Raw genomic sequence first — 26,878 nt, 5'->3', positions numbered from 1 at the left:
ACTGAAAAATAAACCATACACACCAAAAACCATAACAGAAGTTGTGTTAGCATGCTGAGATTTAGGTGGCTTTCTCTTCTCCACTTTCTAACAGTTCTGCAAAAACAGCATGGTTTTACTACTGCTTTCATTTTTAACAGAAAAGAAAGGTGCACACCAAGAAGAAAAATCCAAGTGAGGCTGTAATGGACAAGCTGCCAGAGGAGCACGCGAGGGCTTGGGCAGCAGCCCCGCCGCCCAGCTCCACACACAGACATGGCAGTGCAGGAACGAGCAGAGCAGAGCACGCGTGCCCATCCTCGCTTGTCGGACCCCTCTGAGCCTCAGGCACCTCACACAGAATGACTGTTTTGGAATAGATAATCTCTAAAGTCCCTTCCAGGCTTAAAATTGTATGACTCTAAGTTGAAAAAACTAAGAAATCAGAGAACAGACAAGAGAAATTAGGAATTTCTCCAGTTTCTCACATAATACAGTACACAGGCATGGGGGGGGGGGGGGGGGGAATCTGTGTATTAAATTTCAGACAAAAATGTACAAGTACTATAGGGCATTTAATAAAATATCCATACCACTTTTAGTTTTAAAAGATGCTTACAAATTAACTGGGGAAAAATAGCTGGCTGTAAAGTTAAAAATCATTTCAAAATAAAATAACAACATAAAACAAAAATGTTTCCGTGCAGCCGTGAGGCCACATGACTAGCTGGCCTTATGAGCTGCAGAGAAGCACTTCTGCAGAGGTCATGAGAAGGGCAGACTGTGGGGCGTGGAGTGGGGGTGACAGGCCACAGTGCTATCGACACTTGTGGGAGGAGACAGACTTGAGTTGGCCCTTAAAGAATGGGGACTGGATTTCTTTTTGGGGTGATGAAAATGTTCTAGAATTAGACAGTGGTAAAGAGTTACACAGCCCTGTGAATACACAAAATTACCGACTTTTATAGTTTAAAAGGGTGAATTTTATGAGATATGAATTACATCTACATATGAATTCATATGAGGTATGAATTACAATTTTAAGAAAAGATATGGGCCATCCCTGGTGGCCTAGCGGTTACGTTCAGCACACTTGTCTTGGCAGCCCAGCTTGGGTTTCCGGGCATGGACCTACACTGCTCTGTTAGCAGCCATGTTGTGCTGGCGGCCCACATACTAAAAAGTAGAGGAATACTGCACTGATGTTAGCTCAGGGTGAATCTTCCTCAGCAAAAAAAAAAAAAAAAAAAAAAAAAGGATGTGGCCAGAGGGTAACTAAGTAAAACAGTGTGGGAAATAACCAAAGGTACACCAAGGTAAGTATTGAGGGGAAAGGTAGGTTGGAAACAAATTTCAAAGGGCTCAGAAAATCAGGAAAAGGTGATTGGAAATGGTAATCCATGAGACAGTAAGGGAAGCAAAGATTCATGGACAAAGAGTGAAAGATCAGAGCAGCTTTAAGAAGGATGTCTGTTTCCTCTGCTGGGAAAAACAGGCCTCAGGTAAGCAGGGACCAGTCCCGTTCACTTGAGACTCCAGTGTCTCAGGTGAGTTTATGAGTGATGAGCTTTGGCAGGTTACCTGGTTCTGTGTGAAAGCATAAGGCAAAACCAAGACTAGGTCACTGTAAGGCTAACTGTAATACAAATTAGTCTGGGCCTAAGCAACCTGACTCCAAACCAGCACAATACAGAGGACTGAAAAGCTGGGAAGAAGCAAGAGATTTTCCAACTGTCTTTCCTCTCCATCAACTATATGAAATATATTTAATAGGTTTAAACACAAAAATGTTACATAGTTTAGCTCTTGATACATAAAACTAAGCCTCTGAACAGATTACACTTGTGTAAAAAATAAGAGACAAAAGAAGGGGAGAAGAAAAACGAGAAATGCAAGGTAAGTAGGACAGAAAGAAACGGTGAGGTGGCCACTGTCCCTTTAAGACACTCCTTGGAGATACATAACTGCAGAAAGCCTGGTGAATACAACATTGATTGGGAATGAGGTAACCACAAACACCGCTGTCTCAAATGAAAAGGGATTCAAGATCTGACCCAGAAAACAAGCATCGTAACCACGAGATAAAATTTTAATGATAAACACAAGATGCTCTCCATACAAGCAAGATTGAAGTATCTGATGCTAGCCCATAACCGTAAGGTTCTCTTAGAAAGAGGAGTTGTGAGGAGCCTCTCTGACCCACAGATCAAGTTTCATCTTATCGATCCACGAAACTCTGCCATCGCTTTACAGATTATGCCAGCACAAAGCAACCTCGAGCAGACCTCAAGGGAACAGAGAGGCAGACGAAGGAGGCCTGGCATCTGGATTGGTGGCCAGCCTGCCTTTTGTAAGGTCCGTGTCCAGATCAGAAATGTATCATTGGCTTTTGAGACTGAAGTCTCCTTTATTTCTAATTTCTTTTATAAATCTTTCAGTCCAATCTCAACGTTCTGTCCTCAAGTGTCTTCCAACATACTAGGAGACCCCTCTAAGCTGGAATGATAAGTGCCTTCTGCAGTCACCAAGGAATCTCAGAATTAGTGGAGGAAAGGCCCTTATGTATCATGAGCAAGGCTTAGGCCCACACGAGAGGAACAAGAGGCAGAAGCCGAAAGCCAAAGTGACAACGGGATGGACACAATTCTAGATTTCTGCCCATTAATCTTTCTAAAACTAATAGTTCCACAGCACTCCCAAGAAGAGCATTAACCCCTAAACTGTGGCCGGTAAAACAAAAGCTAAAGAAAAGCATTCCTCCTGGGCAGATCCTGTTTAAAGTAAAATTATTTTCTTCATAGGCATTACATACCACAAAATATTATAATAATTTCATTGCTTGGAATTTCAGTCAAATAGTACTCTTTAAGGAAAGATTTTTCTTTTCTTTTCTTGAGGAAGATTAGCCCTGAGCTTAACATCTGCTGCCAATCCTCCTCTTTTTGCTGAGGAAGACTGGCCCTGAGCTAACATCCGTGCCCATCTTCCTCCACTTTCCATGTAGGATGCCTGCCACAGCATGGCTTGCCAAGTGGTGCCATGTCTGCACCCGGGATCCGAACCGGAGAACCCAGGGCTACTGCAGAGGAATGTGAGCACTTAACCGCTGTGCCACCAGGCCAACCCCAAGATTTTTCTTTAAAGAAAAAGACTCCCCTACTACTAAGTTCGAGGTTTGTTTTTGTTTTTTTTTCCTCCAGGAAGGACCCTCTCTTAGGTGGCCCCTCCAAAGCCAATCCAGAAGTTGAAGAATCCTGGTCTCACTTTACGGTATTACGTATACAACTTGAGACCACCGTTCAAGACATCTTCTTAATCCAAAAAGAAAATTGATCTTCTCATTGTGCATTAAAGAATACATACCAGCATCTCTGTAGTAAAATATGAAGAATTCATGCAAGTGGTTTTTGGAACAGAAGCCAAAGAAATTTACAGAAGCTAAAATTAATCTTCTTGGCCATGAAGACAAATAAACAGCCTATTTCAGGGCAAATTAAATAGTGAATACATACTGTGGGGAAGGAAGATTACGTGTGGCCACAGCCCTTCCGCATAACAAAGGCTTCGGACAAGAGAACAAGAACAGGACCTGTTCGCGCCAACACTTATTATTCTTGCTTGACTTTTTCATGTCTTCATAAAACACAAACTGTTTGCCTTAATGAAAATCTAACATAACACGCCACAAGAGTGATCTCAAAGCTAGGAAAGATATTGAGACAAAGGGATTACAGATCTACCCTCACCATTCCCATCTCTCCAGTGACTCCAGAGCTCTCAAGTACTGGGAACAGAAGTTTGCAGATTTTCCATCTCACACGTGGGCTGTAAGCAGGCAGGTACATCCTCTCAAGGGAAAATAAGGTCACTGTGACTCAGAGTTTGGTCCATGAAAAATGAAAGACCCTAAGATGAAGACTATTAAGTGAAAAATTGTTTTTGCTTACCCAGCAATGACAACGCCATCATGAGAATGCACATCACATAAAACTGCATCAGGAATGTGTTCCAGCTCACTCACGGCACCCTTGCGATTCTGTGTAAGGAAAAGGGGGAAGCAGTTTATACTATCCTTGGGATAGCTGGAAGACAAAGCATCTCACTTTCACCTACATTCCACAGCAATTTTTCACGGCGTATACTGTGTTCAAAGTAATCTGGGCATTCGAAAGGACAAAGATGACAACTAATATGTTAAGCTATCAGCATTTACGAGTTACCACACACAGGAAAAACACTGAATTAGAAGGCACGGGATGTATAAGACACTGCCCTGGTCCTCAAGGGGATTACAGGATATGAAGGAAACATGAGAGCACAAATAACGACACTCCACAGTAGGCTGGCAGTGGCAAGTGTGTGAAGAAAGGCATAAAGTACATAAAGAAATTCAGTTCAGAGAAGAGGAAGCATTTAATGATAGTTTACCTGTTAACCCTTATAAGTACTCTCAGAATAAAACCAAAAAGTATATACAAAGAGATAAAAATCAGGATTGGGAAACAGAAGAAGACATTATTTCTGATTCATGGAAACAGTATTTAAAGGAAACCCTAAAACCCATAACATGGGTTGCTCCTCAGGGGGGAACTAGGTGGTAGGTGGAGACAGGCAAGGGGGAGATGTATTTCCCCTATATGCCTTTGGTGACTTTTGAATTATTTGTAGCAAGAACATTATCTATTAAAATATATATATATATATGTATTTTTTTTTGCTGAGGAAGATTTGCTCTGAGCTAACATTCACTGCCAATCTTCCTCTTTTGGTATGTGAGTCACTGTCACAGCATGGCCACTAACAGACAAGTGGCGTAGGTCCACACCTGGGAACCTCACCTGAGCTGTCAAAGTGGAGCATGCTGAACTTAACCACTAGGCCACTGGGGCTGGCCCTAAAATAATTATTTTTAAAATAAAAATAAAGGGAATCTGAAGGAATATAAAGTATTTACATGTGTGATGTTGGGAACAGTGGGATAGTTATTCAGGAATAACTGAATAATAGGTAGTTAGGAATACCAAGACTAAATTTCAATTTTGCTGGACTGGCACAAGGATTACAAATAGTCTGTGTAAGTTCTAAGCATAGTTCTTAGCATACGGCAAGTGTTCCATAAATGGTAGCTCCTATTATTATTATTTATATTATTAGAAGATGACATCCATTCCATTAAAATCAACATTTATTAAGCAGCTATATTCAAGGCATTGTGCACGATAATCTGAATGATGACCTCACTTAATTCGAGGGCCAAGTCCAAGGCTGAGGGACAAAAGTAGACACATCCAAGTGGATCTGTCCTGCTAGTGAAGATATGGTGATGGAAGGGAAGGACTCAGGAGTCATTGTTGTGAGGGCCACAGCCAAAATGACAATAGCAAAAGGTACTGAAAGAAAGAAGACGGCCTGAGATGAAAACCTGTGTGCTTACAGCATCTACTAATTTCTGTCATATGGCTTCCCCCACCCCCATCATGGGCTCCAACCCCACAATGGTATTCTGGTCTTAGAGAGATCCTAGAATGCCAAAGTGAAGAAGAGTTTATGCAAACACCAGGAAAAGGAATATACAGCCACCAGAACCGGCTTATCAAACCGTTTCCATGTTGGCTCTGAAATGCAGGTCCAAGTACGTTCACATATTTACAGGTCATGCTCTCCGTGGAGGTACCTGAGAACTCTGGGGTCCCTTCTGGGGTTTCTCCAGACACTGACTAGGAGACACTAAACCAAATCACCTGCCCAGCCCAGCCTGAAGTCGACCACGCACAGCACTGAACCACAGTACGTGTGTGCAAAGGCCTCCGAGCTCCACGGCCAGCACTGACTGAGCGGCCGACATGGGCCGAGCTCTGCAGGAGGGCCGTAGACACGTCCTGAGACAGGCGAGGGCCGCAACCCCGTGAGTGGGGCTCCTCTGAGCCCAACCTTAGAGCTGAGAAGATGGAGGCAAACAAAGGTAAAGGAACTTGCTCTAAGACTACCTTCCACGTTTCGATAGGGCTTTCTTTCTAGAATCACATAAGAGTCCCATCATTACAGTTAATGCAAGATTTGTCATTTAACATTTCAGTCAAGTAGTCCCCATTCTCAGCTGTGTCAGGAAATGGACCTGTGACACCCCAGAGAGAAGCCTCCCTCACATTCTGCCTGCAGTTTACTCCAGCTCATTCCATCGACAACCATTTGTTGAGCACTTACCAAACAAATAGCCTGGTGCTTGTTAGAGAAAAAACACTAAACAGACATCCAGTGAAACTGTATGGCACTTGTATACTGTGACATTAAGGGCCAGATGCTAAGAGGTGGGTCTTTACCCGCCTTCACTTCTGCCACCTCCAGTCCAGATGAGGAGGTCCCTGCCTCCCTCCCAGCCTTTCGCTATTACCAAAGGGGAAACAAAGAACTCAGCTGCTGATTTCTCTCTCTGGGTCTGACATCTCTGAATTCAAGCCAGGGTGACCTGAATATCTCCAGCTCTCACGCCTACAAATCTCAAAGTATCCCTCCTTTCCAGGCAGAAAGGCCCTAGTTAACGCCCAGCTCTCGAGCTTTCCTGAAATTACAGCCACTCCTACCAGGGGTAGAGCCTCTGCTTTCCGGCCCCCAGCCTGCTGAAGCAGCTCTGTCAAAGCCTCGGGCCTGCCTCTTGCCGCGTCCTCACACGCACCCGAGCAAACACACAGTCAGGAGGGCTGGGCACCTCCACACGAGGTCATTACCTGGTGTGGATGCAGCTGTGGGGCCAGCGTGATTGTGACTTAGGGTGCTGTCTTGACGGCCCAAGAAAGGAAAGCTATGCAAATTCTCCTTAGAAAGGTAGTTTTCAACCAGCGGTGACTTTGCCCCCCAGGTGACCTTTGCTGACATCTGAAGACATTTTTGGTTGTCATGACTGCAGGGAGGAAGAGAGTGCTACTGGCCTCTCCCGGGGAGAGGCTACAGATGCTGCTCAACATACTGTAATACACAGGACAGCCCTAAGCAAAAAGGATTATCTGGCCCCAAATGTCACTAGTGCTGGGGCTGAGAAATCCTGAATTAGAGAAACACTGCTCCTATTAACTTCACTAGAAAAAAACTGTGAGGTTGCCCAGATCAAGAGTATCGGTCTCTAATCAGGTTATGAGGTGACTGGGGACAGACATGCACATAGGCAATATGTCACCATCAGTAATGAGCAAAAGCTTGTTAATCTCAAAGTCTATTAGGATTGACCTTTACAGGAGTGGAAAGAGCGTGGTTCTATCCCTTCCAAACAACTGGATACCCAGCTACCCAGGCGGAGAGGCACTCCCCCACTACTGTCTCGTCATGCCTCCGACAGCTTTATGTAACACTCTTCCTGACAGCCGCTTCCTAAGAAACACCTCACTGGGAAAATTCGGGGCTGTGATCTAACATTTCTGCAGAGACTTTGAAGTGATAAATGTTATGGAAGCAAGCCAATAGGTTATGTGAGGGAAGAGAAGACAGTACGTAGAGACGTTTAATATGTTTCCTGGAAAGAGCATTTTCAGCTCCTCTTTTGTATTCAGGGGGTGCTTCTGCCTTCTTGATCCATCTAGGATGGTGAAAGTGAAAGGGGGCTGCACTGAGCACACCTCCAAAGACCCCAACCACCAGAGGGGAGGGGACTGGCACCGCAGTCTCCCTCTTCCTCTCCTGGAGGACAACAGGATGCTCCCAATACTGTGGTTGAAAATGGGGGCAGATAGCCTCATGGCGAACAACATAGACAAGAGATGACCAACAGCGGAAGGTGCGCTCACCATCCCCCCTCTCTGATTTTGGCAGTTAACCTCGGGCTGTAACGGGACTCGGTGTTGAATCCCGGGCTTGGATTCCCGTGTCCTTGTAGGCTATTCCTCTACAGGTAATGATACTGGCCACTGCCTACCTTCCAGTTGGTTCGCAACATGTGTTCCTTGGCTCGGCACTCTTGCAAGATGAGCTTCCAGCAAGAATAATCTGAGATGCTGCTCTCAGGAAGGTGCCCTTCCTGCTGGCACAGCCTGTACCAGAGCACTTCATCTTCCGCAATCACCTTCCACGTCTTGCTCACCTAAAACAGCGCAAGTGACACAAGTGTCAAATTCTGCAATTAGAGAAGCCCTTTGTCATCCAAAAATCAATCAACAACTTTATTGTTGCCCTGGGTTTATGGCAGTATAAAATGTCTCATTAACAAAACACTCCGAGGTGAAAAAAAATACAAGCAAATGTTTCCAGTTTTATCTTTCAAGATTTCAAAATTGTACCACCATCTGATATCACATTTTAGACTATTTGGTTAAATTATTATATAACATAAGAAAAAAACACAAATACACAAAAGGCAAAAAATACACACTGTAACACGTTAATACACACACAATCATACACAGCTTTTCAGAAAAGAAGCTCTTTACTTTTTACCAATAGGCACTTGTATTTCCATCTTATAGAGCTGGAGACTGATGGCCTCTGAAATAAAAAGCTGTAATAAAATAAATATTCATAACTCAAAACTTCTGGTCCTATGAGAAATTCAAATTTATATTATGTGTGAAAACTTAGATTTTAAATGCATAGATTAAAAAAATATTTAACAGAAAACTCGAGCTGTTAACCAGGTCTCTAAGATCTGTTATAGAGAAATTAACGCTACGTCTGGACTGAATTTCAAATCCCAACAGTATCAAGAGGAAACGGCCATTTTTGCTATCAGTGCCTTCTCTTCCAACCCTAACTTGGGGGAAGGATGGATTTACTTCACCAGAGGATAGTGTACAAAGTTGGGCAGACTGAAAAGGTTGGACTCTGCCGGCAAGATGAGAAACTGAGCCAGCAGATCAACATGCTCTTGGTCTGCCACACATTGTGTTCGCTGCCCATCCAATGCGTGCAAACCCCTTCTAAAAAGAAGAGTCACGACCCGTGGTTTACAATAAGCTGTGCTCCTTAACAGTCCCTTGGGACCACTTCGAGACATCAAATACACAGACAAGAAGACGGAATATGAGACAAAGTAAGGGAGAGAGCACACAGCATGTGCGTGACAGACTCTCGTCGCACAGGGTGCCTTGTTTAACGAAGTACTTACTGATAGGGAGCTAACTTTCAGGACTGCAGAGTAAAGATCTCCGAAAAATCTGCTCCTCCATAAAAGCAACAAGAATACTGCCAAAAAGCGTCAAAGTCAACTTTTTCAGAACTCTGGAAATTAATTAAAGGCCTGAAACATTCTGAGGAACATTTATTCAAGAAAAACGGCTGAATTTTGATAAGAATAGTGTGTTGTTTTAACTTGCACTAATCCCATCCTCCTCCTCCAGCCCTACAGTAGCCTTGAAAACCAACATCCTTACAACTATGGTAGCTGTAAAAACCAGCCGCCTAGCAGCCACTGGGGAGGCCAGATCGGTGTACAGCTCCCCAAAAGTGCCGTCCCCAGAGAACTGCCACCATTTGACCTGCCTGGCAGCTTGCTGGAAAGCTCTATTCTGAAAGCTTGTCTTTGTCAGACCTGACTTGGATCTTGCTCTGTCCTATCTCCAGAGTATTTCTCAGAAACCATAAGGGACAACTGCTTAACCCTGCAGCTGCCCAATGCCTCATTACCAGCTGGGGCTAAAAATAGGTTGACCAAAAGGTTTAAAAGGAAAACCTGGGGAATGGGATGTCCATAGGGGACTCTGAAAGGCTCCAATATATTCCTGGGACTCAAGAATGCCATGAGCACGTGGAGGACTATGTGTGAGCCCAGGAAAGACCTGAGAAGGCCCTGATCTTTCAACTCTGGCCAACCTTGAGGCTCTAAACAAGCAGGATGCGAAGGCTAAGGCACAGCTGTAAACTGGTGACACATTGAAGGTGGCCCCCAACATACAGAGAGCACCTCAGCAAAGGCAGGGAGATTTAATGGTTCATGTACTTAAGGAAATCTCCATCTGATCACTAGCTACCACTAAACTAACTGAGCAGAGATTTCAGTGGTTGCACATGACAAAGAAAACAAACTAGAGAGTTAGCTCAGAAAAATCACCAAACAAACAAACAGAAGCAACAACAAACCCTCCATATGGGAGAGAATCTGATTTCGAGAGTTGTCACATTATTTTAAAAGTCCATTTTTTAACAAAAAAACTATGAGACATGCAAAGAAACAGTAAAGTATGACCCACAGACAGAAAGAAAAAGCAGTCAATGACCCTTAGGAAGTCCAGACGTTGGGCTTACTAAACAAAGAGTTTAAATCAGCTATTATAAATATATTCAAAATACTAAAGAAAAGCAAGTCTAAAGAAATGAAGGTGTGAGCACAATGTTTCAAGTATAGAATATTGAGGAAGAGAGAGAAATTTTTACAAAAAGAACCAAATAGAAGTTTCAGAGTTGAAAAGTACAGTAACTGCAACAAAAAATTTACTAGAGAGGCTCAACAAGAAATTTAAGCTAGCAGAAGAATCAGCAAACTTAAGGTCAATTAAAGTTATCTAGTCTGGGGCCGGCCCCGTGGCCAAGTGGTTAAGTTCGTGTGCTCTGTTTTGGCAGCCTGGGCTTCACCAGTTTGGATCCTGGGCACAGACCTAGCACCACTCATCAAACCATGCTGAGGTGGCATCCCACACAGAAGAACTAGAAGAAGCTACAACTAGGATATACAGCTATGCAGTACTGGGGAGCTTTGGGGTGAAAAAAAAAAGGAAGATTGGCACAGGTGTTAGCTCAGGGACAATCTTCCTCAAGCAAAAAGAGGAAGACTAGCCACAGATGCTAGCTCAGGGCCAATCTTTCTCACCAAAAAAAAAAAAAAAAAAAAGTGGCAAGTCTTCTGTCACTTTTCTGAACCAAAGTGTCACACTATCATGCTAAAGGTGTCACACTGGCTCAAGGCTTCAATGGTTTAGAAACTGAAGAATTAAGAGGGGTCCTGGAGATCAATTAGGCACAACTTCCTGTCACAGGAAAGCTCCTCACAGCATGCTTGGTTGGTAGCAGGCTTCTGGTGAAGAGCTGACCTCCCAAATCAGTCTGACCTACTGCAAAGCAGTCTTTTAGAAAGTGCTTCCTAAACTGAAAGCCATCCCTCTGAGAACAGGAACAAGACAAGGGTGCCCACTATCACCATTCTTATTCAACATAGTACTGGAGGTTTTGGCCAGAGCAATTAGGCAAGAAAAAGAAATAAAAGGTATCCAAACTGAAGAAGTGAAACTCTCGCTACTTGCAGACCATATGACTTTATATACAGAAAACCCTAAAGAATGCATCAGAAAACTACTAGCAATAATCAACAACTACAGCTAAGTTGTAGGGTACAAAATCAACTTACAAAAGTCAGTTGCATTTCTATACTCTAATAACAAACTAACAAGAATACAATCCCATTTACAACTGCAACAAAAAGAATAAAATATCTAGGAATAAATTTAACCAAGAAGGTGAAAGACCTATACACTGAAAACTATAAGTCATTATTGAAAGAAATCAACAATGACATAAAGAGATGGAAAGAGATTCCATGCACATGGAGTAGAAAAATAAACACAGTTAAAATGTCCATACTACCTAAAGCAATCTACAGATTCAATGCAATCCCAATCAGAATCCCAATGACATTCTTCACGGAAATAGAACAAAGAATCCTAAAATTCATATGGGGCAACGAAAGACCCCAAATAGCTAAAGCAATTTTGAGAAAAAAGGAACAAAGCTGGAGGCATCACAATCCCTGACTTCAAAGCATACTACAAAGCTATATGATCAAAACAGCATGGTACTGGTACAAAAACAGATACAAGATCAATGGAACAGAATTGAGAGCGCAGAAATAAAACCACATATCTATGGACAGCTAATTTTCAAAGGAGCTAAGAACATACAATGGAGAAAGGAAAGTCTCTTCAATAAAAGGTGCTGGGAAAATTGGACAGCCACATGCAAAAGAATTTAAGTAGACCATTATCTTTTGCCATATACAAAAATAAACTCAAAATGGATCAAGGACTTAAAGGTAAGACCTGAAACCATAAAACTTCTAGAAGAACACATACGCAGTATGCTCTCTGATGTGTCTTAGAAGGATCTTTTCGAATATTATGTCTACTCGGCCAAGGGAACCAAAAGAAAATATAAACACGTGGGACTTCATCAGACTGAAGAGCTTCTACAAGGCAAGGGAAACCAGGAACAAAATGAAAAGACAGCCCCCCAACTGGGAGAAAATATTTGCAAGTCCTATATTGGACAAGGGGTTAATCTCCAAAATATATAAAGAACTCATACAACTCAAGAACAAAAAATGGGCAGAGGATGTGAACAGACATTTTTCCAAAGAAGATATACAGATGGTCAACAGGCACGTGAACACATGTTCAACATCACTGATCATCAGAGAAATGCAAATCAAAACTACACTGAGATATCACCTCACACCCGTAAGAATGGCTACAATCACCAAAACAAAAGATAAACGTTGGAGAAGATGTGGAGAAAAGGGAACCCTCATACATTCCTGATGGGAATGCAAACTGGTGCAGCCACCATGGAAAACAGTATGAGGATTTCTCAAAAAGTTAAAAATCGAAATACCACACGACCCAGCTATCCCACTACTGGGTATTTATCCAAAGAACTTGAAATCAACAATTCAAAGAGACTTACGCACCCCTATGTTCACAATGTTCACAATGGCCAAGATATGGAAGCAACCCAAGTGCTCATCGACTGATGAATGGATAAATATGTGGCATATATATACAATAGAATACTACTCAGCCACAGAACAGACAAAATTGTCCCATTTGTCACAACATGGATGAACTTAAGGTATGATGTTAAGCAAGATAAGCCAGATAGAGAAGGACAAACACCATATGATTTCACCCATATGTGGAAGACAAAGAAAGTGCTTCCTGGGGCAGGCCCAGTGGCATAGTGGTTAAGTTTGCCGCTCCACTTCAGTGGCCCAGCGTTCACGGGTTCGGATCCTGGGTGCGAACCTACACACCACTCACCAAGCCACGCTGTGATGGCGTTCCACATACAAAACAGACAAAGACTGGCACGGATATTAGCTCATGGACAATCTTCCTCAAGTAAGAAAAGAGGAAGACTGGCAACAGATGTTAGCTCACGGCCAGTTTTCCTTACAAAAAAAAAAAGTGCTTCCTTCCATTATTTAGAAAACAGATGCCACCTGTGGTCCTGATTTTGCCCTTTTGAAGGAAAAGTCTATTCCTTCTTCTCCCTGACAGCTCCTGAAATGGCTGAAGACAGCCATGACATTACCCCTTAGTCATTTCTTCATTGGTCTAAATGTTACCCATTTCCTTCAACTAACTGTCACAGGACTAGCTCCCCTACCCATTCTCTCTGAACGTACCCTAACGTTTGTGCATCTACAGTGTCTTCTTCAAATGCGGTACTCAGGACGGACCGATACCCGAAACACGGGCTGTCAGTGCTGTCAACAGAAAGCTTTTATCAGACACTAATCTGCTGCTTCACTCATTGTAGATACATCATCGTGGTACTGAACTAACGGTCCACCAAAGCTTCTGGAGTCTGTCTAATTTATTAAATATTGAAGGCAAACGCAAAGCTATAAAGAATATTATAAACACCCAAGGACTTACTATCCCACTTAAGAAATAAAATATTACTAATAAGCTTAAAGCTTCTGTGTGTCCATGTCCACATCCTCTTCCCCCCAAGGGTAATCTCAATTTGGTGTTCATCATTCTTCAGAGTCTTTTAAAACACAAACTACAAGTAAAACAAACAAAAGAAAGTCCCCATTTCTTCCTTCCACAGTAGTATTTTTCAAACCTAAATTCTTAACTTTCTAAACTTTCTGTCCATTTTAAATCGCAGGCCATTGCACACCCCTCCTCATTTCAGATCACCTTGAATCCCAACGCTGTTAGCCAGCACACTAGCTACTCCACCCATACATAAGTCATCTACAGTATACGGTGTGTGGGCCTTCGTGTCTTAATTATTAAAAAACAAAAAAAAAGTTCCCCAGAATGGGGCTGAGGACAGAAGCCACGGCCAACGGCTCGAGCCCTCCCCCAGGCTGACGTGAGTCCATTAAGCAGCCCAGCCAGGGCATGGCCGCAGCCTCAGTTACACATCCACTTAGCCACACTGTCACCCCACACTTCTCCATCTTAGCCATAAGGGCGTCAGGGAGACAAACCTTCATCTGACCACGAGCTATCAGGCAATAAAGAGCGGGATAACGAATCAATAACACCAGAGCTCCAGTTTTGACTAGAACACCATGGTTTTTAGTTTTGGCATGTCTGGTCCACAGCTGAGCCTGCCCATGACACTGGGTGGTGTCTGTCCATCTGTCTGTGCCAGAGTGAGTCTGAGCACTAGGCAGTCATGAAGCACAGACAGAGACAGACCCACGTCAGCTGTGATGGAGCATGGCTGCCACTCAAACAGTTCCGAGAGTAATTCCCTACCAGGCCCCCGAATTCAGGGGGAATGTGTAAGGTAAGGGCTTACGCTAACACACAGAGAACCTCTTGGGTTCTCGAAGGCAGAAAGTGCTAACTAAACACAGGGCAGCTTATTCTGATCTTGGGATACATGAGGCTTTTTTGTAAAAAATGTAAAATTTTGTAAAAATTATGAAACGTAACTACTGGACAAAAGACTCAGAACAGCTAAGAGATCATAGAAATGTAGTCATTATGTCGTTACGTAGACCAGCACTTCCCAAAGCATGTTCAGTAGAACAGCAGCTTCAGGGTTTTAAGAAGTTACCTAAAGGAAAGATCCCAGGGCCAAACGAGTTTGGGAATACCGAGTTAGACAAAAGTAAGCAGGGTCCTGCACTGCAGAACTTCTCAGAGCTTTTAATAGACTCACATGTGTTGCATATCTGTACAGAGATGTAAGAAGCCACATTCCCTAGACTGAGTTGCTTCTTGAACTCTTCCTGCCAGGAGTGTCTGAAAAGCCTAGTGCTCTGCAGACGGCACCTGAGAAAACACAATACGGTTATGGGTCAATCAACTGAGATATGCCTGGGGCACTAACCATGTGCTGGGCACTGAGGCCAGCAATTCTCATCCACTGCCCACCTTCACCTGCCAAACTCTCTCCTCTTGCATATGAGTGACATCCCATGCATGTGCCCAGACTGGGGGCTCCTTCTCCACAGTCGGGGACACGACAGGAAAGTCTTGGTCTCTGCCTTTACAGTCAGTTTGGATTACCAGACTGATCCCACATAGGGGGCAATCTCAAAAGATTAAAAGATTCTCTAGTCCAGAAATTAGCTATAAGACTGCTTTTTGTTAGATGGAGCCACTGAATCATCAGCATTTTAGGAGAATCCAGTACTCAGTGATTAGAAACTAGAAGATATCAATTAAATTAAACATTCTGGATGAGTTTTCATGAGAGTAAACTGTACAAATTTCGGCCACTTTAAAGTGGAGAAACTTTTCAGGGAGACTTTCAAAAACCCTCAAATATATCAGACCTTAAAAAACTTTGGAAGCTGAAAACAGATTTTGATATCAGCTTCAAAGAAAACGCTACGCTGTTTTAACTAATACAGTCTGAAATTTGTACAACAGGGTTATGGGCTAAAAGACTGAGAACAAAACATTGATGTTTCAGGGCATCGTCTCCACAGCTAACCCCAGATCACAGGGCTTATTTCGTAGAAAATAATGCTCAGAATAAAGTTTAAATCCTGGATAACAGACAATAAATCTCTTCGGGGGATTTATAAAAACTAGAGGTGAGAATTACTTCCAAAAAGGGATCAGGATTGTACCCACAATTAGGTATTAAACACAGAAATGTGCCAACGATTTCTCTAGCCAACTTTAAAGGGAGGGTGGCCTTTTTTTCTTCTTTAAAGGAGAAAAATGACAGGCTTTAAGAATTTCTTTTAATCCTGAAGGAAAAGAAAAATCAACAAGAAAAGACCTAGTTAAACTTTAACAAGTAAATTTTAAAGAGTCTCACCAAAAGGAAATCTAATTGTTTTGATTTCTTAACTTATATTAAATCTAGCAAGTTCACAAGCCTGATTTGTCCACCGGCCTAATGGTCTGTCTTTACTACACCAGGATTGGAATGGCCCTGCGCAGTAAAAGCCCACTGAGTGAGCCTCAGCTGCAACCATGTGCTAATAAAAGCGTCTCCAGCATCTTGCTTTATAGCACCACTGTGAATTGCTATGTAAAAAAAAGGCCTTGGCTCAAAAATTAGCTTCATTAACTCTGCCTGGATTAGGGTTACCAGTGAGGCCCACGAAAGGGGAAAAGTGTCATTGTTCCAGTCACACGTTTATATACCAAGTCTACTCAGGGAGAACGCACCATAGAAAGACAGCTGTACACAGACTCATCTCAGTTTCCTTTCTTGCCATTCGCTCTTAAACTCACTCACTTTTGCCCCCACCACAGCACCCATTCTGGTCAAGGTCACCAGTGACCTCCAAGTTGCTCCATCCAATGATCACTTCTCCTCCCTCCTCTTACTTGGCTAACAGCAGCACTTAAAACCTTTGATCACTTTCTCCTCCTTGAAAACTTTTACCGCTCGGTTCCCGGGGACCATGCACTCTGGGTCTTCCTCCTACCTCATGGGCCCGCCTTCTCAGTCTCCTCCACGTCTAATCATCATCGTGGTGTGCCAGGGCCCAATCCCTGAATCCCCTCCTCTAGCTACACTCACCTCCCTGATGATCTCGTCCAGCTTCCCAGCTTTAAATACGACTGATGTGCTGCTGACAGCTCCCCAATTTACATCTTCAGCCCTGAGCTCAGCCCAGAACTCACCTCCAGCCTCACACCCAACTGCTGATCTTCTCCCACACCGCTCCTCCTACCTTCTTCCCCTTGTTGCTAACGGCAGCCTCATCCTTCCAGGCGCTCAGGCCAAACATCTTAGAGTCCTTGCTGACTCTTCTTTCTCTCCCCACACCCAACCCATCAGCAATCCTGACTCCACCCACTTCTACTGGTAGAGTCCTGGTCCACCACCTCCTCCTGTCTGGATTATTGCAGTAGCTAGTAGTCTAACTGGTCCCCCTGCAGCCTGTTCTCCAAACAGCAGCCAAAATGACCTCTTTTAAAATGTAAGTCGGACTTTGTTACCCTCTGCTCAAAACGCTCCAGCAGCTTCCCATCACAATCAGAATAAAAGTTCAAGTTCTTTTGGGGGCCAGCCCAGTGGTGCAGCAGTTGAGTTCTCACGCTCGCTCCAGCAGCCCAGGGTTTGCCAGTTCAGATCTCGGGCTTAGACCTATGCACCGCTTATCAAGCCATGCTGTGGTAGGCGTCCCACATATAAAGTAGAGGAAGATGGGCATGGACGTTAGCTCAGGGCCAGTCTTCCTCAGCAAAAAGAGGAGGGTTGGTGGCAGATGTTAGCTCAGAGCTAACTTTCCTCAACAAAAAGAATGAAAACAAATAAATAAAGTTCAAGTTCTTTTAATGGATTAAACGCCTTTCACATTTTGAGTATTTCTTCTTTTAGCACTGTCTGCTCACTACTCCCCCACCCGTATTAATTTCCTATTGATGCTCTAATAAATTACCACAAACGTAGTGTCTTAAAACAACACCAATTTATTCTCTGACAGTTCTGGAGGCCAGAAGTCTCAAGTCAAGGGTCGGCAGCAGGGCTGCATTCCTTCTGGAGGCTTCGGGGAAAATCTGTTTCCTTATCTTTTCCAGCTTCTGGGGCCACCCACATTCCTTGGTCTGTGGCACCTTCCTCCATCTTCAAAGCCAGCAACATAGCATCTACTCTCCTTTCTGACCTCCTGCCTCCCTTTTATAAAGAGCCTCATAATTACACTGAGCCCACCTGGATAAGCCAAGACAATTACCCCAGCTCAAGATGCTCAACTTCCTCATATCTGCAAAGGCCCTTTTACCACAAAGGTCACATATTCACAGGTTCTGAGGATTAGGATGTGAACATCTTTTGGGGGGCCATTATTCAGCTTACCCCAACATGGCCAGTGTGACCTTTTTGCTTTCCTCAAAACATAAGGTGTGCCCCGCCTCAGGACCTTTGCACTTGCTATATGCCTCTGCCAGAGACCCAGTTTCCTTCCTCCTTCCTTCAGGTCTTTGCCCAAGGGTCACCTTCTCTGTGAAGTAGCCACTGGCCACTTAAAAGTGCACCCCCAACATCACCTCTGCTGTCTTATTTTTATCCATAGCACTTATCACCATCTGAAACCCTCTAGTTAATTATGTGTTTATTGCACATAATGTAAGATCTGAGAGGCAGGGGATTTATGCTTTGTTCACTGCTGTACTCCCTGTCTAGAAAGGGACATAGCACATAGTAGGCCCTCTGTAAATAACTGAACGAGACAAAAGAATATGTCCAGTTTCTTAAAAATTCAACACTTCACAAAACTAGATTGCTTTTACTTTCAAAGGTCAGCTTCTGGCACGTGTTGCCCTCAAGAGGTTCCAACTTCTCAGTAAATACCCTCTTGCTTTCTGGTTTTTTTCTTTTAAACTTTTTAATTATGGAAAATTTCAAACACACAAAAGTAAAGTGAACGGTATAAGGAACTCCCAAGTCCTCATCACTCGGCAGAAACGATTATCATCAGTTTGCCCTTCTCGTTTCATCTAGCGCCTCATCTTTTCTTTAGTTCTGCTTTGCTTTTCCCTATCCCTGTGTAAAGGAGGCAGCCACCACAACCTGATGAATTAAAAGGAAACCCCCGAGGGCGTTTGGGTCTCGGGAACGCACTGCACGTATCTCCCTGAGAGAAGTCTGGTGGCAAAGGAGAAAGAGAACCAAAGGAACCCGGCAGCGACCACAGGTCTTCAGAATCACATCTGCCGGGAAAATCAATTGGGCCGCGCTGAGCTACGGATTCCCGACTTCTGAAGAGCTCATGAAGATCTTTAGCTATAAAACCCCAGATTCTAGTTTCTCCTATTTGGACATCTGGGAAGATCCTAAGATCACATTTTCCTTGAAACTTGAAATATGATAATCTAACCTTTTACTTCCAGAATTACGTAGTTTGGTAACACCTTTCTCGCTCACCAATTTTATAAGAAATCTCAAGTTTTAACCTCTGCATCTTCCTTCTTTTCCTTTATTGCTTTCTTTATGCACATTTTTCTATCTTTTACTCAAAAAACATAACACTGTTGTCTATGCAGCTAAATTTCTAAAGCTACATATTAGGAAATACACATAACTAAAATATACAAAAATAAAACAAGACAAAATTAGAGAGATGAAGAACAGATTGGTGGCTGCCAGGGGTTAGGGACGGGGAGGGAGGTAGAGGTGGGTGCGGGTAGCACAGAGACCCTTGTGATGAATGTGCCGCATCTTGATTGTGTGGTCACACAAATCTACCCCTGTAATAAAACTGCACAGAACTAAACACACGCGCACAGAAAGGTGCGTGTAAACTAGAGACACCTGAATAAGCTCTGCGGCCCGCACAGTGCCAATGTCCCGGTCTGGTGTTGCGCTACAGTTACAAAGACATTTCCAACAGAGGAAACTGGGGAGGCTACACAGGACCTCTCTGTACTATTTTTTACAACTGCCTCTGAATTTATAATTATTTTTAAAGTTTTAAAAGCAACTGTTGATAAATACTTAAAAACCTTTACTCCTCAGAATTATTCATGTTGTGATTCATATAACACAAGACTTACCCTCCCCTTAAAAACCAATTCTTTACTTTTGAAAATCAGCAATTTTGTAATTGTTATCCATTTAAAAATATTATCCTTTAAAGTGCCAGAAATCCTGTGCACCCACACACAAAAACGAACATAAAACTATAAAAAGCAAAATGATAAAGCCGTTCAATGAACTGCCCAACACATAACTTTGCTTACTGAAAGTCACCCTGTTTGAGACATTTCAGCATGAAACACTCCCACAACTAGCAAGAAGCTAGAGAGGTCACATCAAAAGTACACAAGGATCTGGGGCCAGACCGGTGGCGGAGTGGTTAAGTTCCTGTGCTCCGCTTCAGGGGTCCAAGGTTTGCAGGTTCGGATCCCACGTGCAGACCTATGCACCACTCTCAAGCTGTGCTGTGGCGGCATCTCATATATAAAACAGAGGAAGATGGGCAAAGACATTAGCTCAGGGACAATCTTCCTCAAGCAAAAAGAGGAAGATTGGCAGCAGATGTTAGCTCAGGGCCAATCTTCCTCACAAAAACAACCTCACACACACTGATGTAAGGATCACACACTAATGGAGCGGGACTTTGGCTCTGACAGCATAAACCCTCACAAAGCAGGCAAAGAGCAAGGATGCAGAAAGGAGACCAAGTCAGAGCAAAAGCAGTTCTCCAGTGTAGTCTGCAGCATAATTAAAGCACAAAAGTCCTCCCCAGTCAGGGTTCTTTACTGTTAGTTACCAACTTGGCATAAAGATCTAAGCAAACAGGTTTTCTCCAAGGGCACACATGTAACTCATGGTGCCAATTCCACATAACTGGCCCAAGTTCACTAAAATCCCAAGGCGGCTGGATTAAAAGAGAAAAGAGACAGACAGACAGAGCAAGCCCTTCTAAAGCGAAATCATAAAGTAGCACGACATTCCATTCAACAGCACTCTGTTCCTCTGTTTAAAAATAAAAACACCACAAGAAGCAAATGAAAATGCTCCTTATTTTTATTACCTTGTATTTTTATTTTAATGCTTGAAAAAAACAAAGCCAATTCTATCTACACACTCCTGGCCATCCATTGTCATGTTCATGCAAAAACTCTGAAAAAATCCTGGCTTCAGGATCAGAGCTACCTTAGGGGTTCTGTTTAAGAATATTTTCTATTCTTATACATGCACTCTAAAAATTAGGTTGAACAAAAAACAAACAAAAAAACACCCTAAATCCAACAGGCCAAAGAGGGAAGAATTCTAGTGGACAATTGGACTACTGTGTTGCAAATTAAAGTGTTCACACCTGCAGAATAATCTCACCAGCATAACCAATCTACCCTGAAATGCAGCCCCGCTGTACCAAAAGGGGATCTCTTCTTCCACTAGATCCTATCTTTCACTGATAAACTCTTTGGATGAGAAAACCAGCAGCAGATGTGAAAGCCACATGGCCCTCTACAAAGCAGGAGAGCAAAAAGCAACGTTAAAAGAAATGGTTCCTTAAACAGCAGCTCCTATCAAGAAGGAAGATTTTATCAGCTAATGCTGACTTCGTGGAAAGCAGCTAGCTATTAGACCCTCCTCCAAGACTTCGGCTAACAGCATCAGGCTGAAATCCAGGAGTTCGACTCATTTAGCTACACCCTTGTTTTCAACTCTTGGGCACAGGGCCAATGTGTAAAGCTAGACCATAACCAACCCAATTTCCAAGGGAAAGAAGACAACGTACGTACTCTTTCTTGACGCAATCGAAAGGCTCTGAGCAGAGTTTACACTTCAACACATTTTTCTTTAGTGAATTTCAGCCTTTGAATGATTTCTTCCGTCATTTCCTAAAGATTTCCAGACTCTGCATCAAAAAATATTTGCCAACACCCCCAAATTAAGTAACATTGTGGCAATCAAGAATACTGGAAACATTTTAAATTCACATTTAAGTAGAAAAATAATTTTGATTAAGCAAAATGCTTCATAAGGAAACAGCGTAAAACCAGAAACCCTAACCCGTCCTGTACTTTGTGTGATCCCGTTGAACCGCCACAGAGGTACGAGCTCTAGAGCCTACATCTGGCTGCAGTTTTCACCACTCAAACTACCTTAATCCTTTTGACTTCACATTCTCGAAGGTGCTTTCGACTTCTACACACAGTTCTCCTACCACTTCATTTTACCACCGTTCTCTCGAAGGCACAGGCACTTGTGTAAAATGCATTACTGAATCCAGGCATGGGAAACGGTCACCACTATACAAATTAATTCTTTGGCAGTTATAGACAATGGATACTCCAGTGTCTTCTGGGAACAGTTGTCCATGAAAAGCCAAATGGTCAGCAATCATATACACATTGAACTTACCAAAAATTACACACTCTTTGCCAAATAGAAGAGAACAGGGGACCAATTTGAATGGCATAAACCCTTGCCTCTCATAGAGTGGCCAAAGCCACACTGGCATCATCTGGTTAGAAATGCAGAGTATCGGGCCCACCCCAGGCCTCCTGAGTCCGAACTTGCATTTTATCGAGGTCTCCTGTGATTCATGTACACAGTCAAGTCTGGCCCAGATGCCATCTCCCACCATCCACTCTGTGGGCATATCCCCCAAAGTACGCCTGAGATGGGGGACACTGATCTGCAATTCCCTCGGTGCGAGCCACTCTCCTCCGCCTCACACCTCGCACCTCACTGAGAGGGAGTCGGGTGTTTAAAGGGTAATTTGGATTATAGGCCTAAAACATGACTTCACTGTTTTGTCCTCAGGCTGACCCTCAGCTCCCAACCTAATGACTGGCTTGATTTAACCAAGGGCTCGCATCTTTGCATTAAAAAGGGTAAGGACATTAACAGCTCAGGCTAGCTCAATAAAGGCCCAGCACAGCATCGTCAGCCTTGAGCACACTGCCACAGGTCAGCCATAACTCAGACTGCAAGGAGAACAGAGCTCTGGAGCAGATGGTCACAAAAAGATAAACACCGCGTGGTGAGGGGGAACACAGTCCTTTAAGTTCAAGGTTGCTTTCCCTCAAGTAAAGTTGCTACACAATTCATAAGTTCTTGAAAATCTGTAATCCTAAGTAAATTTCTGTTACCCAGGAGCTTCCTATACTTTAATTACACATATAGGTAAGTCTTGAACGCCAGTTAATGACAGCTTACCTGTGCACACCTTCCTAGGTCTTTCCTGTCCAGATACTGAAATATATTGATTGCCAATTCGTAAGGCAGTTGGATATCGAAGAAGGGCACATCATCCATTTCATTCTGAGGAGAAAAAAGGAAATAAGCTTACGATTCTGAAATATGAAAATGCTCATATTTACAGGCCTTTTAAATTACCAGAGATATCCTTAGGTGATGACAAGAGGGATGACGCTTTTTCCCAGGAGGAGCAAAGCGTTCTCACTTTTTGCGGAGCACAGTCAGAACTAACTCAGAACTTGACAGCCACTCTCAATTCTCCAACCCCACATCCTCTACCCTCCTCACATCCACTTATAAAATAAACAAGACCACTTCTCATAATGCATGAAAAAGGAGAAGCAAGGGTGTCATGTGACAACCTGGGGTACGCCCACAGGATTCAGTGCAAAGGCTTGTGGGAAGTCTCTTGGCTTCTAAGAAAAGCTGAGCAGCAGGTAGCCAAGAAAGTAAGCCTTGAAATCAGGGAGGCCACTGGTCCCCCCGGGACAACTGCTCCTACCCCCCAACCTGGTGGGAAGTGAGTACCCACAGCCAGAGAAATGCTGACCGAGGTCACTAAAGTGTTTTCATCAGAAAAAGGAGAATAGGGCTGTGACTATGAGCAAAAAGTAAACAAATAAAATGCTGCTCGTGAGTGAGGTGAAGACATCTCCCCTTGGCCGCTGGAGTAGCACAGGTTTCCTAATGCACTCAGGGCTTACATCGGTTAACCTGAGCGAGCCAATGCAGACAAAGCAGTTCTTCTTCGGTGTCATTTATTAACGCAGAGAAATCAGAGCTTGCCTGCCTTTGGAGAAGCAATTAGGGATGAGGTAACAGGCTTTACTTGAGAGATAAGGCTGTCATGACGATCCAGGTAGCACAAAGAAATACGAGTGTGAAACAGAAAAAAAGCCAAGCGTGCATATGGACCCCTCTGCCTGTTCCCAAATCCACCTGCCAGGTTCACTTTGGTGTGTGCTTCTGCAAAGCTGGGGAAGGCAGCGCTCTTTGTCCCAACAGAACTTGCTTAAAAAATTCATTTATAAGCTTTGGCTGACATCAGTGACTTAGTGGTTGCAAGCAAAGTATTAATTCACCACTCAAATACAACAGTCATATACTGCAAGGCTGCAGTCTCAAAATCGAAAATAGCATCAGAATTTTTAAGGGAGTGTGAGCACTGACTGAAACCCTACCAAGATTCAGGGTAAAGATTTTTCTGGAATCATGTTTCCATTCATCTAGGAGTCTCAGGGCTAAAAGATAACCCAGGGCATAAGAAGGAAATGTATTCAACTGCAAAAAGAGTGCAAGGCTAAGTAAGAGGGCCAAAAAGGATCTCTAGAGGAACAGAGTAAGAGTTGACAGCTCTCCACGGGCAAAGAGGGAACAGAATGTTAAATCAAAAGCGAAATGTTGGCTATACAGAAAAAAAACAGGAAAAAATCTGCAAGTGTAATTGGAAAACAAATGGGTCCTCGCCTAAAAAAACAATGGAAAGTCACTAGGCTAATCCCAGGTTAGGCCCCCTCCTAGAACTAACTGGCTTCACTCATCAAGAAAAAGAGGCATCGGTTTCTCTCTCGGCCCAGACACAACTCGAGACTTCTCAACACAAGCCAGCAGGGAGTCGCCCGCCGTGGAGGAAAGCCACACACAACACAAGACTATCCTTTGCAACCCCGGACTTCTGTTTTCTCTTTTGGATTATTTGACTGGTAAGGTGGAGAAGCCTACTTTACCTACAAGGTAAAGGAACAAGAGAAAAATGCTCCTTATCCTCATGTGAGCAGAATAAAGGCAAAGCAAAGCCTGCACGCACACATGGTGGACCCTCACTGAGCTTCACCGTTAGAGGCGGGCCAGGCACTGCTGTCTTCAATCGGTCCCTTCAGGACTCTCTACACCCTGGTGCCTGGACTTGACACTAGAGTGATGAGGCAAGAGAAATCAGCTTTGCTTTTAGTTATTCTGATGTGGAAAAGTCACACTCCCAGCGGCAGGAGCCTTCGCCCCTTTGCCTACTCAGCTGGCCAATCCTCCACCCTCATCCTCAAGAACAGTGCCTCTACCTCAGCATCTCCCGACCTGCCACCAGCCTCCTTGATCCCAACGCCATGGTCTCTGGGATGCAGCACAGCATCCAGGTTCAGAGCAAAGCTTAAACTGAAGCCCCTGGTTCTGCCACTTGACTAGCCACGAGACCAGGCTACATGCACCTGAGCCCCGGCTTCCTCATCTGTAAAACAGACACAACTAGCCTATAAATAGGTAGGTTATTAAAAATAACATGAAATAATACACGGAAAGGGGGAGGTATGCAAGAATCGATTGTTAATACTGCTATTTTCTTTCCTTGAGTGGTACTCCAGCTCCTTTTTCCTTCAATAAATACTTGGTGACGAGGTCCACATTCCATGTTACTCCTATACCAGCTTGTTGTTTACACAGAAGGTCATCTCCCCGTTTCATACCACACACAGATGATACTCGATGACAGCGAAAAAGGATGGTCCAGCAAAGGCTAAGCTATTCAGGAGTCTGAACACTGACAGTTTCCATACAACAGGTCTTTTCCCAGAGGACTTGTAAAACAGAATCGTCAATTTTAAGTTACACCACAGTAATAACTAAAGAAGGATTTGTTCTAATGCACAGTGGATGAAAAGGAGCAGCCACCAGGGTGCAAACGACCTGTCAAGGGTGTAGCGGCCCCCATACCAACAACAATCAGGTCTCACTATTGATCCATCAGTTGTGATGGTTCTTAGTCATTTATAAGTTCTGGAGGGCAACAACTGTTTCAAAGCACTGAATTATAACTATGTAAACACCAACATTACAAAGCCAAACATTTTTCAAAGTCACTGTTCTCTCAGAATTACATCTAGGGGCCAGCCCGGTGGCACAGCAGTTAAGTTTACGCATTCTGCTTCAGCGGCTCAGGGTTCGCCATTCAGATCCCAGATGTGCACCTACACACTGCCTGTCAAGCCACGCTGTAGCCGGCGTCCCACATATAAAGGAGAGGAAGGGGGCACGGATGTTAGCTCAGGGCCAATCTTCCTCAGTACAAAGAGGAGGATTGGCGGCAGATGTTAGCTCAGGGCTAATCTTCCTCAAAAAACAAAAAAAAAAACAATTACATCTAAACTCCAAAATGATGATCAATCCCAAACAGATCAAGTCCTAGACTTCCACGTGAACGATCCTCTCTGTTGCACAACCAACATACTAAAGGCAGGCCCACATCTTAAGGAATATATAGACCCCACAGGTGAGGAGACCAAATGCTGAAGTTTCGTGTGCACACTTGGAATCTTTTTGGCAAGACATTCAATCACTGGCTCCTGCAGTGGATGCTGCAGTGGGTCACTCAGATTCGCCCTCCGGGTCCACCATACTCATTCCTCCAGATGCCCAGAATGCTGCCTGGCGTTGGCTCACAGCTGAGTCCCTTCCTAGGCACTGCCCTTGACCAAACGAGCTGCCTCATCCAAGGTTACATCCCCTCCTGGAGGACGGTGTCCATTCAACAACTAGTCAACAGCTGAGTGTAAGGGCCTGGCTTCCTTGCCTCAATTCGGGACCTCTCGGAAAGGCTAATCCGCTAAACCACCTGCATGCAAATCTCCATCTCAGAGTCCGCTTCACGGAAAATTCAATTTTTCCAAAGCAACAGACACGATCCATGATAGCCCCATTTTCAACACATTCCCAAGGGTTCTTATGTACAACCCCAGAGGCATCAGTCTAGGTAACCTACTCCCGTTCTTCTACTCAAGGAGGCAAAATGAGTGCAGGAAGTTAGAGTGATGCTATTATACCCAAGACAGACAGACAGACAAACACTGCAGCAGCTTCAACGTTAAGTAAATCATTCATAAACTTCACTTTGTTATTATTAGTAAGCCATCACTTGTAACATATCACCTTATAAAAGATTGAAGAGTTATGAGCACGTTTGACCCTGTGGGTAAAAACGCAATTCTTTCCTAGGTGTGCATGATTCAACAAGGATAACATGGAGCCACACCTTAGATAGAAGCTATATACCCTAATAGCACCAGAA

At 43.6% G+C, this 26,878-nt stretch overlaps 1 protein-coding gene across 1 annotated transcript in view; it reads right to left on the bottom strand.

Moving 5' to 3' along the window:
- Positions 1-26,878, bottom strand: part of FBXW8 (F-box and WD repeat domain containing 8) — a 112,945-nt gene that overhangs the window by 75,438 nt on the left and 10,629 nt on the right. The window contains exons 2-4 of the mRNA XM_046638852.1: positions 22,780-22,884; positions 7,883-8,047; positions 3,927-4,015 (exon numbers count right to left, since the gene is read on the bottom strand). Coding sequence (XP_046494808.1) covers positions 3,927-4,015; positions 7,883-8,047; positions 22,780-22,884 — 359 coding nt within the window. The remainder of the gene's footprint in view (positions 1-3,926; positions 4,016-7,882; positions 8,048-22,779; positions 22,885-26,878) is intronic.

Source organism: Equus quagga, chromosome 15, assembly GCF_021613505.1.
Source record: "Equus quagga isolate Etosha38 chromosome 15, UCLA_HA_Equagga_1.0, whole genome shotgun sequence".
In the NCBI taxonomy this organism is placed as follows: domain Eukaryota; kingdom Metazoa; phylum Chordata; class Mammalia; order Perissodactyla; family Equidae; genus Equus; species Equus quagga.
Note: the sequence above shows the minus strand (reverse complement) of the source record. Positions and strands in the feature narration are given on the sequence as shown.